The sequence below is a fragment of the Anastrepha obliqua genome, chromosome 2 (genome assembly GCF_027943255.1).
Source record: "Anastrepha obliqua isolate idAnaObli1 chromosome 2, idAnaObli1_1.0, whole genome shotgun sequence".
Lineage (NCBI taxonomy): Eukaryota > Metazoa > Arthropoda > Insecta > Diptera > Tephritidae > Anastrepha > Anastrepha obliqua.
In genome coordinates, this window is record NC_072893.1 from 41,920,954 (window position 1) to 41,938,139 (window position 17,186).

Here is a 17,186-nt window from a genome sequence, read left to right on the forward strand (position 1 = left end):
TCAGCGACCTGGCTTGCATTTTCGCGTTTATCAAAGAAAAAACTATAAACTGCGCCGAATTTTCTCTTTGTTGACTTTCATTGTTTGCACCCTGTAACGCACAACTGAATGGAAGAAGAAAAAAATTGCAAAAGAATTTTTTTTAGAATGAAATGTCACCTTCACAACAAACATACATTTTAAATTCTTTGATGCATACTTTACGAGATATCAATCACTACAGCCAGACAACAATGGATTTCTTTCTCCCCAAACTATATTAGCTAGCGATGATCCCACAGAGGAGAGGCAAATCGAGCACGAATGGGTTTTTATGCAGTGAGTCCAAAGGCAAGTTGCACAATTTACACACTTTTCAGCTTTCTATAATGATATTCAGGAATCAGCGCAACTAGTCTGATCGAAGCGGTATCGATTAGTATTTCTCCTTCTTAATTGGCGCGATAATCGCTTCAGCGATTTTGGCCGAGCGTAACAAAGCACGCCAGTCGTTTCTTTCTCGTGCTAAATGGCGCCAATTGGACACACTAAGTGTGTCGAATATTTTCAGAACCGTTCAAGCGACATGACCCAGCCAACGAAGACGCTGGAACTTTAGTCGCTACGGTATGTCTGTGTCGTCGTAAAGCTCATACAGCTCGTCGTTCCATCGCCTACGATATTCGCCGTTGCCAACGTGCAAAGCTCCAAAAATTTTCCAAGGAATTTGTATATCAAAAACTCAAACTAAGGAACGGCTCATTGTCCACGCTTCTGCGCCATATGTTAGGACGGGCATAACGAGAGCCTTGTAGAGTGTTAGTTTTGTTCGATGAGAGAGGACTTTACTACGTCATCGCTTGCTTTGTCCAAAGGACCACTTGATCGCAAGAGAAATTTGTAAAGCTGCCACAAACAAAATTCCTTTCGCATCCCAAAAAAAAAAACCGATGCTAACACCTTCTTGGCTGATTTCGATTTACGAAAAATCAGGTTCACACCACTCTTTCGCCTCTTGTTTTGATTCAGGATCATGGTGATAGACCCAAGTTTCATCTATAGTGATGATGCGATGCACAGAATCCACTTTATTCTTTCGAAAACGCTGTAAATGTTACTGAGAAAGTCGCTTGCGAATGTGTTTTTGTTCCATTGTTAGCGAATGCTGAATGCGGCACCCATTGTACACACAGTCGGAAACCCAATACTTCAGTCAGAATATTTCTTACTTAGGGCTTCTATAGGATTTTCCAATAAGAGGAGTTATTTTGAAAATATAATAATAGTGGAAAATAATATAACATCAGGCAAATGACCACCACGACCACGCTTACATGAAATTTTCCATAACCGAATTGCAAAGTGGCTGCCCTATGTCCTCGATAGCCTGAGGAATTCCATATTTGAGGTCTTGAATCCATCCTGGGCTGTTGGCGTAGACCTTCTCTTTCACGTGGCCCCAAAGAAAAAAGTCACAAGGTGTTAAATCACAAGATCTTGGTGGCCAATTGTGATCACCTCTTCGAGAGATAACACGGTCCGGAAACTTTTCCGGTAAAAGCTCAGTGGTTTCGTTGCTTGTGTGGCACGGAGCGCCGTCTTGTTGAAAATAAACGTTGTCCAGATCAATACCATCCAATTCCGGCCATAAAAAATCATTGTTAATCATCTCTCAATAGCGCAATCCATTCACCTGTTATTGGAAAAAGCTTTACTAAATCTCTTTCAGTCACTCGATGATTTTCCAATTGAATATCCTGTATTTTTTCTACGATTTCTAAGAATCGAGTTCCCAATGATTCCAATGGTGGTCATATGTTGACCCCATGGATTGTGTCCTGTAATAATAGCGACGATCAACCGAACGTCTTTTCTTCCAAGTTTTAGTAGAAAATTTAACAGTTTTCTGTTCGCGCTTGTCACAAAACACTTTGCAGATCTGCAGCGTTCTGGACTGGACCATACAAGTGTAAATGAATCTGAATCCATACAAGTATAAGCTTATTCTTCCTTGCAACAGAATTAAGCTTTTCCTTATATTCTTGAACAATCTTTGAGGTTTGCTTTGCGTTCTCCAGAGCCTTTAGTGCAGCCTGGCTGCCACTCAAAACTCCAATCTGTTTTCCGCTCCATCTCCTCTCATTCATTCGGCTACTTTCAGGATGGCAAAAATTTCTGTTTGGAAAAGAGTTGCCATTCCTTCCATAGCGTCCTGATCTTTATTACTATTAAGGACTATCTGGCTCCAAAACCTATTTGATTTTTAGACCCACCGTCTATCCATCAATTTTCTTTGAATGCACTCTGGATTACTCCACTCCTCTCGCAATTGACATCAAATTTCCTTCCAAATGAAACTATGGGCACGAGATCGTCCTGAGGTGCCAAAAACAGTGGATACTGCTCGGAAAGCATCTTCAAGATTTCTCTGTGTACCGAAGTTCCGTCATCGTGCTAGAAATCATATTTATGGAGTCTACACATTGCTTTTATTGATTCCTGCTGCATCGTACGATCCAAGGGGAGCAAATCAAACATAGCATTTAGGGCATCGCCGGAGGTTGTACTCATGTCACCCGTAATGCATAAACATACACTCCTTTGCAGTTTTTATAGTTCTTGTCGTGTGAACTTTACCATGGTCCGTCGCCACGCAACCACAGAGGCATAAGCGATGATTGGTTTGTCAAGTGCTGCATATATCCACTGGACCACAGCAGGTTTCATACCCCAAGTTTTACCAAAGCGAACATGTGTCTTCCAAGTCAGTTTCTTGTACAAGAGTTACTCCCAAAAGTTAACTTCGTCTGCAGGACTGAGTGTCACAACTTTCAGTGCTGTAAAACTCCAAAGTCCATCGAATTTCTGTTTTCTCGTGACAAAACTAAGGTAGTTTTGTACGGATTGACGGAAAAACCTTGTCTCGTGCACAAGTCGACGATTTTATCCAAAATTCTCTACACTTTCATGCAAATCCTTCTTAAGGACTCATCCGATGTTAGCGCCAGATATCGTCCGTATATGCTTGGACATGAAATCGGAGATCCAAATCTGAAATGCATCTCCGTTAGCAGAGAATCTTCGACCAAGCACCACAGCAGCAGAGAAAAAACACCGCCTTAGGCACATCCTTGCCTGGCTCTGACGATAATTAGCTCGTCACTGTTTTCACAAGCGATTATGAGATTCGAACTTGCATTCTCTTTGTGAATTCTGAATGGTAGTCACGCACCAACCTATTCGGCTACGGCGGCCGCCTTTTACAATAGTTTGTTTAATTCCATGTCGTTCGGCACAGCAACAGTTTGAGTCAAAAGTGGCATTATTATAAAAGCTTAATAGATAAAATCCACCTACGACTTTTTTAAAGAAAAAAATCTTAATATCATTTATTACAATAGTAGAATACACAGTGTTCAGCTTAAATTACTTAAAACTAATAAAAAATATATATTAAATTTTTTTACAATTACATAATAATAACTTTACAAACCTGCATATACTAAAAAATAATACATCACGCACTACCGAAGCACATCGCATATGCTCCCTCAACTTTCTGGATGTTGCATAACAACATTCGATGCAATAAGAAAAACAGATGGATTACATTTTTGTTTGTTGCCTTTGACGTAGCTCACCTTCATCACCCTCAAATGCCTTATTGTCGTTGCCACTCGTTTCCAAATGCGCTTGCGCATAAGCGGCCGCACGCGCCTCTGTATCCCGTTGCACACATTCAGCCGCATGTTCGGCTTGCTCCAGATTTTCATGTATCACATTCGTTACAATGCCATTCAGTTGTCCCTTCGCCTCGTTCGCCAACGCTATCACCTCAATCGCATTGATATTTCCATTCGCGTCCTTAGCGGAGTTGCAATCCGCCTTGGTAACGCCGCCAATACCGGCTTCATGGTCAGTGGCTTGCGCAATTTGTTTGCGCCGCTGTTTGCACTGGAAGCTGTACATCCAACTGTGGGTAGAGTACAAAATTTTGTATTAAAAATGAGTTTTTATTCTGCACAGTTTTAAACTACATATAAATGAAAGACTCACAAGAATATGAGCACCGCAGGCGCAGTGAGCGCTCCTCCCAACAGGTAGAAGGCGCCAGGCAAAACTTTTAGTGTAGCCGCATATAGGGTCGTGTACATGGGCGCAAACACCATGGGCATTAGCGCTTCAGCGACACCGAAAAGCGAGTTCACTTTGCCCAGCTCGTCCTTGCACACCAGCTTGGTGGCGATCGAGCGCATCGCTATGAAAGCAGTACCGTTGAATATCTCCACAATAGCACCGACATACATGTGCCAAGGCACGGTCGCAAAGGCATATACAAAGCCTGAGAGGATTTTTGACATGCTCGAGATGACACCGACAAGCGCATCATCGATCTTCAACTTGTGCGACAGAATACCAACGCAGAAGAGTACGCCTAAGTTATTAGATGGAAGGCATGAGTAGTGGTTAAGCGTGAAGTTTTCCATTTGACTGCAAATTACTCACCAACTAAACCCGTGACCATTGCGTAGGTTGAAAATACGCTGAATTCCACCTCACTCCAGTTGAAGCGATAGCGCGTAAAGAGATATGTGACAGCCATTTCACCTGTGGAAGAATACAATGTCTGTTACTTTCTGCTCTTGTATAGCACAAAATAAGGCCCTCTTACCATGCATTGGTCCAATCACAACCATTACGACGACCATCAGCATTATGACACGCTGACGTCGTTGATTTTCGCCTTTCTTAAATGCCACACGGAAGGTCTCCACCACATGATCCTTGTCGAAGAAGTCCGCCAATAAGCTCTTGCGCTCCGATTTGGGTACCGTCTTTTCCGGCTTAGCGCGTGGTTCACTCAAAAAGAATAGGCCATAGACGAAAGAGAACAGATAAAGACTCGCCGATATTGAGAAGACGCCATAGAAACCAATTTTCCTAGAGTACAAAGAAAAATTGCTTAAAAGACTCCAATTAATTAGCACTTAAATATTACTCACTTCAAAAGCACGCCGCTAAACGCCATGCCGATGGGCACGCCCACCGAAAAGCATACATTTAATATGCCAATACGTAATGTACGCTCCTCTTCGGTGGTGATGTCTGCTATATAACTGAAGACACCCATAAGCATTGTAAACCAGCCACCACTCAACGACGGGAATATAGCTTCCGTTAAGGCAGCCACCTCCATGGGTGTGCGTTCAAAATAGACACAGAGTATTAGTCCTACAGTGCCTAGAAATTCGCCAATGATCGGTATGAGAATGCAAGGTTTTCGCCGATGATGACGATCGCTCCACGAGCCCCAAAAGAGAATCAGCAAACAGGGGAACATCGACTGTATCACAGTTTTCCAAGCAGCCATGCGTGCGACCATCTGTTGTACGGTCTCCTCTTCGCTATATGGAAGAAAAAGCAAATGTGAGCATAAGTCAAAGCGCTCCTATGTGATTATCAAACTTACAGCGTGTAATTTGCGGTATCTCTTCGGGTGAGCGCATCGCACACCACCTCGCCATAGTCCATATTCACACGGCATGCCTTTTCCAAATTCAGATTCTGTGTAGCCAGGCCCGACAGCACGCTGGGCATAATGTACGCGGCCAGTATTGGCTCAACGGTGATATTGTTGATGACCTTCTGCAGTTTTTTGCGCCAACTTAGCGATGGCTTATTTTGCACATTTTCACTTGCATGGATGCTTTTCGCCGCAACAGGCGCTATAGTTGCCACAGCCATAGTTGTTGCCGGGCTTGTTGCGGTTGTGTCGGTAGCACTGTGACCCATTTTAAGGGTGGAATACTGAAATGAGAAAAAGGAAAGCGACTTAGTGAATTGAAAGCATTATACGGGAATTTTAATTATAATGAGGAAAAAGAAGGACTTTAGGAATTTCATTTTGGAATTAATTGAGTCAAACGGGGGAGCGCAAAAAAGTATAAAAAAAAACACCCACGTTTTCTATTGACTCTTTCTATTTTTGAAGTGATAACTATCAATAAAAATAGCCCGATTTGGGTGCTTGGCCGAGCTCCTCTTATTTGTGGCGGTCATCTTGTTTGTTGTTCCTCAAATGGAATGTCCCACAATTTTAAGCCGGCTCAGAACGTCAAATGGTTTTTTACGAAGAGTTTCTTCATGGCAGAAATACACTTGGAAGATCGCTATTAAAAAAACTTGTTCAATAATTTTGGTGTTTCATGCACGGAAATTAGAACTTACGCACTCGCGAATGGTAGTCACGCACCAACGATTTATTCGCTGTTTGGCGAAGGGTAAGCGTTCATTCGATAGAACTCTTTCTGCTCTACAAAACTATGTTAATTCTATTTTTGAGTTATTAAATTTCGGCCGCCGTAGCCGAATGGGTTGGTGCGTGACTACCATTCGGAATTCACAGAGAGAACATAGGCTCGAATCTCGGTGAAACGTTAAAATTAAGAAACACGTTTTTCTAATAGCGGTCGTCCCTCGGCAGGCAATGGCAAACCTCCGAGGGAATTTCTGCCATGAAAAAGCTCCTCATAAAAATATCTGCCGTTCCGAGTCGGCTCGAAAGTGTAGGGAGGAGGAGCTCAGCCAAACACTCAAAAAGGGTGTACGCATCAAATATATATACATATATGTATTTAATATTTTATCAGTTTTGAGGCTTGAAAATGGAGTGCCCAGAGGGCAAAAATTAATTTTTTCGACATCTGCTGCTTTTCATCGAGATCAAAAAGCTATGGAAGCAACCCGCAACAATTGCCACGTGTATGGAGAATGTGTCATAGGCGAGTCGTCGGCACGAAAATGGCTTGCAAAGTTCAAAAATGGCGACTTTGATGTCGATGACTCGTCCCGCAGCGGAAGGCCTTTTGAATTCGATGAAGAACGTCTCAAATCACTTTTGAAAGGGAACGATCGCCAAACCAGTCGTTAATTGGCGGAAAAAATAAACTGCGATCATAAAACTTTTCTCAATCACCTTCATTCAATGAAATTTACTGAAAAATTGGAAACCTGGATGCCTCACGAGCTCTGCGAAAAGAAAACCAAAGAAAGCCGCCTTTAAAATGCTTCTCAGCATCTCGCCCACCATCGGACAACATGCGGTCATAAACAGCGCTTTTTGTACCGAATCGTCACGGGAGTTGAGAAATGGTGCCTTTACATCAATAGGTATAAAGCAAAGAGAGAAGTGGGTGGCTCCAGGAGATACGCCAAAGCCTCGAGTCAAGCCGGATCTTCATCCAAAAAAGATCCTGATATGTATTTGGTGAGACTGGGAGGGCATGGTGCGCTGGGAAATGTTCTAAAAGAATGCCACGGCCGACGAAAAGCTTTACATTGCACAGCTACACCGCGTGAATGACTGAAAATATATGATCGACATGGTCAAAGCATACTCCTTCACGACAATGGCAGGCCCCTTATTGCACAAGTCGTCGAAGCCGCACTCCAAGAGCTGGAATGGGTGGTCCTTCAGCATCCGCCGTATTCTCCGAACCTTGCACTGACCGATTACCATCTTTTCCGCTCCCCGTCAAACCATAGGAAGGACGTTACCTTCGATAACAAAGAGGCACTTAAAACCTGGCTCAACAACTTCTTTGACACCAGACCAGGCGGTCTTTGGCTGAACAGCATCAACAAATTGGTCGAGAATCGGGAAGAGGTTGTAAACAGCAACGGCGAATATATAATTGATTAACTTATTGATATATTTATTATTTTTTGTTTAAATAAAAATCTTCGCTAAAAGCGCTACGAACTTATTCCCAAACCCAATATTTTGCTTCTTTCTTGGATATTTTTCTGAAAGAAGTTTCGCAGTGTATTAATTTTCGTTCATGACATACAAAAAAATATATCTTTCTTTGTCAAAAAGACTGATACAGAGTGAAAACATTTTAAATTTATTAAATGAAACCGAATATGCAAAATATTTATTCTATTTCACAGATTGGATAGACTCACATCCTGTTCCTTTGAATGCAGATTTCACTTTAGAAAACAGACAGCGAAATCGCGCGGCGCAAGAGTTGGCGAATAAGGTGAATTATTTTCCTAACATTAGAATTTTAGTTACAAATTTGGCGCACGTACACTTTTTTATGATAATGCAACAAAAAGAACACACCTCTAATACTTCTCACTGCTGTCAAGTCAAGAAGCTATAGTGACTTCGCTTCACTATAGCTTCACTATAGCTTCTTGACTTGACAACAGTGAGAAGGGCCGGTGTTGATTTTGAATAAAATACAATTTTTTTAGGAAGTTATTGTCATTTCTTTTTATTATGATAATATTGTTATGGCTCAATTACGTGTGGAACAAAATATCGGCCTCGGCGGCACACCTCCATCCGATGGTCCAAATTTTCAATGACGCTGAAGCATAATTGAGGTTCTATGCCGTTAATGTGCCGAGTTATCTCATCCTTTAGCTCTTGAATTGTTGCTGGCTTATCGACGTACACCTTTTCTTTCAAATAATCCCAAAGAAAGAAGTCCAACGGTGTCGTTGACGTTTAGGTGTGGTTCACATTCAACATCGGTCCTTGAAATTTAACCACCCTTTATATTCGAAAGCGAAAGCTTCACACCACACAGCTGGCAATCGTAGTGGCTTGGCGTATGCATACTTCCTCCATAGTCGCTTCATTCCCTTATTTAATAGTCACACGTCGTACATTAAGTAGCCAATGTTTGAAATCGTCGTATGTTGCCGTAGGGAGCCTTTGACTTTACCCATTATTTTTATGAAAATTTGTTCTCTGTTTCAATATAAATTGAATTTTTGAACTTTAAGTGCAAGGTAGGGGGAAAAGGTGCAGCCACACATAGATATTTATTTACACGCACACATGCACATATAAGTATATGACACTTGGCTAGTGCTAAAGGCCTTTTTTAAATAGTCGGTCATTGCGCCATAAAAGCAATTACAATTACATAAAATATGTCGATGTATGCATAGTTTTTGCTGTTGTTGCTCCCTATACCGATGCCCATTCGCTCATCACCTTTGAATTATACGAATTTACACTAATTACAACATCGTCGGCAACATGCTTTGCACTTAATTTTGCACTTAAACAGCAACACGAACTTGAAACTGAACTCTGACAGCCCCACAGAATATGGGTAAGTATGTATGCATGTAAATGTGTGTGCATGCATAACATGAATATTTATAACCATTTTAAGTACGCCAAACATTATTAGTAGGTAAAAGGCTTTGTGGTATTTCGTCCAAAAAGGCTCGCTAGCAAGCTTTGCTGCTCAAACTAGATTATGACGTCGCTGAAGTGGCATTGTTGGCATATTCCGGCTTGCCACTAGCTTAGTGGTGCGTGAACATAGGTATGTGTATGTGTGTGTGTGTGTACACTAGTGTAGTTACGTTTGTAAATTTAAATATAGAATATGTTTCTATGTACATACATACATACATACATACGAGTACTTATACATTTATAGCAAAAATTTCAAAAATTATATGATATGCGTATTGATGTAGGTGTGTATGTATGTAAGTATCGCCAATCAGCCGGTCGCCTTTGTTATGTTCTCATTGTTGTTCGCATCTTTTTCATTTCAATTCTGCCTGTATCTACTTGCTCTTGCTGTTGTTGTTGTTATTTATAGTAGATTTATTGTTGTAGCGCGGCATTGTTACCGGCAACATCTGATTGTACCGCGCTGTGCTTTACCCTATTTAGCGTACATACATATGTGCATACATACATACATACTACTGTGGGCAAAAAGTAAGGTGAATTTGTAAATCAATTTCATCCCCTTCAAAATAATCTCCTCTCGATGAAATACACTTATGCCAACGATTTTTTCAGTCCCCGAAACATGCCAAATAGTCCATTTCCGGTATAGCCATCAGCATCTTCTTCGATTCAGCTTTTATCTCCTCAATCGACTCGAAACGCGTTCCCCGGAGTGGTCTTTTGAGTTTTGGGAATATCCAGAAGTCGCACGGAACCAAATCAGGCGAATACGGTGGTTGCGGAACGATATGCGTGGAATTTTTGGCGAAATGGTCACGAAGAACGAGTGCAGGTGTGAGACGGTGCATTATCGTGATGCAAAAACCAAGAGTTGTTGGCCCATAATTCTGGTCTTTTTAGACGAATTGCTTCACGTAAACGACGCATAACGCTCAAATAATATTCCTTATTAACAGTTTGGCCAGGTGGAAGGAATTTCACGAAAATCGAAAAAATCTGTCATCATGACCTTTATTTTTGAACGACTTTGACGTGCTCTTTTCGGTCTGGTCTCGCCTTTAGCACAATATTCGCTTGATTGGTCGGTTGTTTCAGGGTCGTAAGCATAATCCAAGTCTCATCTCCCATAATGATGCATTTGAGCTTGTCCTGATAGTCTGAAAGCATTGTTTCACACACATCAACGCGACGACTTTTTTCCAAGAAATTGAAAGTTTTCGGTACCAAAGGAGATTTGACTTTTCGTAGGCGCAAATGGTCTTTCAAAATGTTTTTCACAGATCCTTCTGATATTCCTATCATATCAGTAAGGTCTTTAACAGTCAGCCGACGATTTTTGAGCACTAACTCCTTCACTTTATTAACGTGTTGGTGATCTGTTGACGTCGATGGTCCATGTCATCAACACGTTCTCGACCCTCTTTGAAGTCTTTGTACCACTTGTAAACATTTTTCTGCGACATGGTTGAATCACCAAATGCCTTCTGCAACATGCTAAACGTGTCCGCAGCCGAAATTTCATTCCGCAAACAAAATTTGATGGCACTTCTCTGCTCAATCAAATCAGAAATTGTAAAAATCGAAAAATGCACTCTTGGTCGATTGGTAAACACAAGCGTAAATATATTACTGATAATGACATTCACATGAAAGTTGGGCCAGATGTTATTAACAGTGCTGCGAACTCATGAAAAAAATAACTAGAGCGAAATTTTAATCCCGCGAAGTTTGACAAATAAATTCACCTTACTTTTTGCCCACAGTGGTACATACACATCATTCTGTATGTATAAAAATGATTAACAAAACAAATAAACGCGAATAATTGATAAATAGGATTAAGGTGTACCAATACACCCGCGCTTTCTTAGGCATAGCACATCGTACTCGTATACCTATAAACTAAAATACTTAACAGCAAACATACGCGCACATACTCTAGTGTGTATGTATGTCTGTACATATTTATTAGCTTGTGTATCATCTGTCATCTGACGTTGACATAAATCAAGTGAATTGCTTCTTGTCTATTTTGCGTTGCTGTTGACTGCGGCGCCGACGTCGATGTCAACGTTGCCTTCGTCGCTGTCAGCGTCGCCATCAGCCTTAGTAACTTAAATATCTGCAAGGCATTGTGCGTTGCGATTCTCTAAACACTTGTCATTGCACTTCTTTGTAAACGTATCTACTTGTTTAGTGTTCACATATGCATACATACATACATACATACAGCATACACTTGTGTGTAGCAATTTTGTGATTTTAAGTGTAAATAATTCGAGTGCATTTTTTTGTTGTTCACGTTAGTTTGAAAAACTTGCAACAGCTGATCTTTACTTTTCTAGATCACTGGAGCTGCAGCTGCTAGTAAAAGAAAATGAAGTTAAGGGGTTAGGGGTAGTCAGAATTTTTAAAAATTTTAATTTTTTTTTTGCATTTTCTTAAAGTGTAATATCGGGTGTACAACTAATTAGTTTCGTATTTGTTACTAACCTCATATCTATTTATGTAATCAATATTTTGACAGTAACAGCTATTCTATGTTAAAGCACGCCAAAAAATCAAGTAAATTTGATATGTCACAGTGAATATTAGTAGGTACCTAAATACACAAATTTTTCCTATGACAGTCAAAATGTCAAAACAAAACAGCATTTGCGGGGAGGTTTGCTTATGTTCTTCAATTTAAAGAAAAGTGCAACAGAAGCACATCGTTTACTCTCAGAAGCTGATCCTGAATATGCTCCGGAGGTTAGAGTATGTCAGCAAAATCATTGGAAGTCACTCAACAAGCCATTTCTAAACGTTTAAAAGCAGCCGGATACATTCACAAACAAGGAAATTGGGTGCCACACGAATTGAAGCCGAGAGACGTTGAGAGACGATTTTGCATGTCTGAAATGCTACTTAATCGCCTCAAAAAGAAATCGTTTTTGCATCGTATTGTCACTGGCTATGAAAAGTGTATTCATTACGACAATCCAAAGCGTAAAAGATCATATGTGAGGCCAGGCAAACCAGCCAAATCGACACCAAAGCCGAATCAGGGATCAGAAGGGTGTGCTGTACTAGGAACTGTTAAAATCGCGCCAGACGATCCCGGGAGAGCTATACAGGCAACAATTGACACGTTTGAAGCAAGCAATAGCCGAAAAACGGCCAGAATAGGCGACCAGACACGAGAAATTGATTTTCCATCATGACAATGTTCGGCCACATGTTGCAGTATCGGTCAAAAATTATTTGGAAAATGCCGGATGGGAAATTCTACCTCACTCGCCTTATAGCCCACACATAGCTCCTTCTGATTACCCCTTGTTTCGGTCGATGCAGAATCACCTTTCTGGAATACGGTTCACCAATGTTGAAAAAAAATGGCTTGATGACTTTCTCGGCGCAAACGATGAGAAGTTTTTTTGGGATGGAATCCATAAATTGCCTGGAAGATGGAAAAAAGTTGCCGCCTCCGATGGACAATATTTTGAATAAAATATTTTTTCACTTTTATACTTAAATAAATGGTGTTTTTAACAAAAAAATACGAAATTAATTAGTTGTACAGCGAATATCTTAAAAATATTGTGTGAAAATTTGAAGTGAATCCGACAAATACTTTTCGAGTTATTCAACAATTAACAAAGGGCGCTCAGGCGCTCCGCAGCGTTCGCAAAACTTTAAATGCGTTTTTCTCACAACTATGTTTTTTGAACTGGTGATCACTGTAACTTAAAAACCGCTTTATACTACTCTTGAAAAACATAAAAAACTCGTGCTTGATCGAAGATTTTTTTCTCAAAAATTTCGATTATTTTAAACAATTAATTGTCGTTTCTTTCACGAAAATCTGAAAAAATATTTCCTGAGGCCGCCGTATTAAAAATTTAAAAAAACAAACAACCCTTCGATCAGGCACAAGATTTTCTATTAATAGAACTAGTTCCTCCTGTCCGATTGATTTTAGATGAATCTCCAAGGATTTGTGATAATCATCGCAAAGGACTATTGGAGAAACGGGCTCCATACAAACAGCGATAACATTTACAATTATTAATTTTTTTTTTTTTTTGCTAAAGTCAAAACGCAACATGATTTATTAATGCTATGTTTTTATTTTTGTACAATTGACTAGCAAAAAAAAAATTATTGAAAATTATCATTTTTTCGGGCCTCTGACTATCCTTAACCCCTTATTATATTTTAATAAATTAAATAATTAATTCAATATTAGAATTTTCAATAAATTTTTTTTTTGGTTATTATGTTGGTACAGTCTTCTTTTAACACGCATTAATGTTTGAGCAAATGTAAACAAAATAATTACTGAATTTCAAGCATTTTTCGGAGAGGACACCCAACAAGAGATAATCTTTTTAACCTGTGTTCAGCTTTAAGGGGGCAGCACTTTCAAATTTTCCATTTTTGTTTTTGATCCCAACAACAAACAATTCCATAATAGCCACATTCGCGGATGACACGGTTTTAATGGCATCAGATAAAATAGAAAAAAAGCTACTAACATTCTTCAGCAAACAATAAATGACACTGTACATGGGAATAGAAGTCAACAAAGATAAAACGGTATACGTAATATATACAATCAGAAAGCCTTATAGCTCGTGGATAAAAAAAAACTAAATTGGAAACCACATTTAGAATACAAACGAAATGAAATCGAAAACAAGTTCAGACAACTATACTGGCTGTTGGTTAAAAATTCCAAACTAAGCCTGCTTTAGAGGCTTCAAAAAATCGATATTTTTTTTGCATAAATGTCTTCCCAAACTATCCAAGAATGTGTCCTCAAAATTTCAGAAGCAAATTCAAAATATTTTTGGAGTTACAGAAGAAATTGTGACGCACACCACAAATAGGAGGAGGAGCTCGGTCAAATACACAAAACGGGTGTACGCCCCAAATATATATATATATACATATATATACCTTTCCCGCCTAACGCTAACCTAACCCGCCGCACGACACATGCACACTCCAGGCGCCTCGGCAAAATGCTTGTACCAGGCATAATATGACATATATTTTAATGAAAAAATTTGAGAAGACTGTTGAAATATATAACAATAAAACCTGAAAGTTTCGTTTTAATTGAATATTTCTTTCCTTCCCAAAAAAATCCACGAAAAAATCGATTTTTTCAATTTAAATTATTAAAATTCACTATAAAAATGGTGACAATTTGGCAGAGACGCTTCGACTCGAACAAATTTGGGTCATCGTGTAACACCTTGTCGGACTGCAACACAGAAATTGGTGAGCAAATTCGAGCTGTTGGGACGAGTTAGTGATGTGAAGAATAACAGCCGTGCACGTCGCTCAAGAACAGCCGAAAATATTGCTGTTATAGCCGAAAGTGTTGAAGAAAACCCAGGTTTGTTCATTCCTCGTCGATCTTTGGAATTAGGCATTCCACAAACGTCATTACACCGTATTTTGTACAAAGCTTTGGGTCTTAAGGCTTATAAAGTCCAGTTAACACAAGAACTCAAGCCGGCCGCTCATCAACAACGTCGAGTCTTTGCTGATTGGGTGGTTGAAATGCATGAACATGATCCGAAATTCCATTGAAAAATCATCTTGAGTGATGCGGCCCATTTTCACCTCGGTGGCTTCGTCAACAAGCAAAATTGTCGGATCTGGGCCTCAAAAAATCCAAGAGTTATTATTGAAAAGCCTCTCTATCCTCAAAGTGTGACTGTTTGGTGCGGTTTATGGTCCAGCGGAGTCAATAGACCTTACTTTTCCGAAAATGACGCTGAAGCAACAGTTACGATGAATGGATTGCGCTATCGAGAGATGATTAACGATTTTTTATGGCCGGAAGTGGATGATATTGATCTGGACAACATCTATTTTCAACAATATGGCGCTACGTGCCACACAAGCAACGAAACCATTGATCTTTTACGGGAGAAACACCTCTTATTGGGAAACCGTTTAGTTTAAAATTAATTACTTATTGTTTAAATTTAACAGATTGTAATTTAAAAAGGGGAATAATAAAAAAATAATAATAATAAAATAAATAATAAAAAATAAATAATAAATTTTGGTCTTATAATTTTTTCGTGAGGTGTATCCATTTATAGCACTTTGTACGTGGTTTGTTGTTTGTATTAATTCGCAACAAACAATTGTCGTGTGTCGCTGTTTAAGCGGATTGTTTTGTAAAACATAGAGTCAATATAAATAATAGAGAGATAAGGAAAATACATAGCATCCGATAAATAAACAAAACATTTGTGCGTGCAAGCGAATCTAAGAAAGCGAAAAAGTAATAAACAGTAAACAGAAGCTTTAAATGAAATAAAGGAAATACATTTTTTTGTGTTTTTTTTTTCTTGTCTTTTTTGTGTGTTTGGTTTTTACATTGCCTTTTTTTGCTGTTATTTTTATTTTATTCGAGCACGAGCTAACATTTTTTCGCATATATAAATATTACATAAGGTGTGTATTTGCTTATCAATGTATGTACGACTTTTTCCATTGCCCTGTAGGAAAATCTTACCGCATTGAACTGATGCGCTTGTAATGAATTTAAAAAAATACTAGTTGAATTTTCTTATTTGCTTTATATAAGTAGCTGATGAATTTTACACAGAAACCTGCAAGAAAGTATTAATCGTCGACCGCTGCGTTGCTTTTTTGGCAATATTTAAAATTTGGTCATGTGAAACTTAATATGCTTTTCATCCCTTTTTCGATGGTTCTCAATCAGTGCAAATTTATACAAAATATTTCCACAAAAAACTAATCTGCAATCTAGCTCACGCTACTACAATTCTTGCCAAAAAGGTTGGAGCTTTGACGTGACATTGAAAAGCTCGGAAAATCTTAAATTTTGATCTTTATATTATATTTCCAAATTGATTTATTTTTATAAATTCATACATCATTTTATTTATAAGTACCTACTATTAGGTGCGCAACTAAGTTCTCGCTTTTTTTATTGATCAAAATACAACTTTATTCTGAAAAAGTGGTAACTTTGATTTCGAATCATAAATCGAATACACAAAGAAAGCTTAAAATTGCATAAACACAAAATTAAGGATATTTAATCGAAAAAAGAAAAAAAACACATACTAGCGTACAATTTCTATAAAATTATTGGAATACATATAAGTATTAAAATATATATAAAATAGGTTGGGACGTACGCCAACGAAAGAAAAATTTGTAAAGTATTGACGGTATTTAAAATTTTTTTTTAGAGGATTTCCACACATAAAGAAAAAAATGCTATTTTCTCCTAAAATCCACCGAAATGTTATATTTTTTATAATTTGGCTATTTTACATGCAATTTTCAAAAACTATATGACATTTTTCCAATCTTGAGTAGTTCTATATTTCGTGCTTATTTGTAATATTTTTAATATATATTTTTGTTTTTTGTTTTTGAGTTCCTGTAAATGAGAAAAGCAGATTTTTGGAACTATATTTTGCCCTTGACATCGTCACATTCTGAAGTCAAATGTTACTATCCGAAGTGGACTGGAATCTCAGATTTATGTATAACCAGTACAACTTTTCCCTGCAGGGTATGTCAATAAACACATGCGCTCCCACACAAGCACATATTTTCCGGCTGAAAATGCATTCTAAAACATGCGTGACAAAACCGCGTGCAAATATTTTCCTGCTACTTCTTAAATTGTTTCAACAATCTGTTAAAAGTATTGGATTGCACAGCACAAAGCTTTGAAGAGCAACGAAAAGCACGCAATTTTCCAGATAATTTATTACACAATCAGGAAAAGCATGCCATTTCACCTGATATATATTACGTATACATACATATATATATTAGGGCGGGTCGATTTCAAATCGCTCATTGCTCTGTGAAAATCGTATTCTAGGGATCAAAATAAGAAACTTTGCCGAAGGAACCTTACCTCTAAAACGAATTCTGTTGTCTCCCAATTCGGGTCGAACGAAAAATCCCACTTTGACCC

General features: G+C 38.8%; 1 protein-coding gene across 3 annotated transcripts in view; it reads right to left on the reverse strand.

Moving 5' to 3' along the window:
- Window positions 1-3,337: 3,337 nt before the first annotated feature.
- LOC129237932 (tetracycline resistance protein, class C) overlaps window positions 3,338-17,186 on the reverse strand; it is a 41,836-nt gene continuing 27,987 nt past the window's right edge. For all 3 annotated transcript variants that reach the window (XM_054872929.1, XM_054872928.1, XM_054872927.1), the window contains 6 exons: window positions 5,450-5,787; window positions 4,983-5,384; window positions 4,652-4,920; window positions 4,486-4,587; window positions 4,036-4,414; window positions 3,338-3,952 (listed from right to left, as the gene is read on the reverse strand). In XM_054872929.1, coding sequence (XP_054728904.1) covers window positions 3,586-3,952; window positions 4,036-4,414; window positions 4,486-4,587; window positions 4,652-4,920; window positions 4,983-5,384; window positions 5,450-5,772 — 1,842 coding nt within the window. In that variant the 5' untranslated portion in view covers window positions 5,773-5,787 and the 3' untranslated portion in view covers window positions 3,338-3,585. The remainder of the gene's footprint in view (window positions 3,953-4,035; window positions 4,415-4,485; window positions 4,588-4,651; window positions 4,921-4,982; window positions 5,385-5,449; window positions 5,788-17,186) is intronic.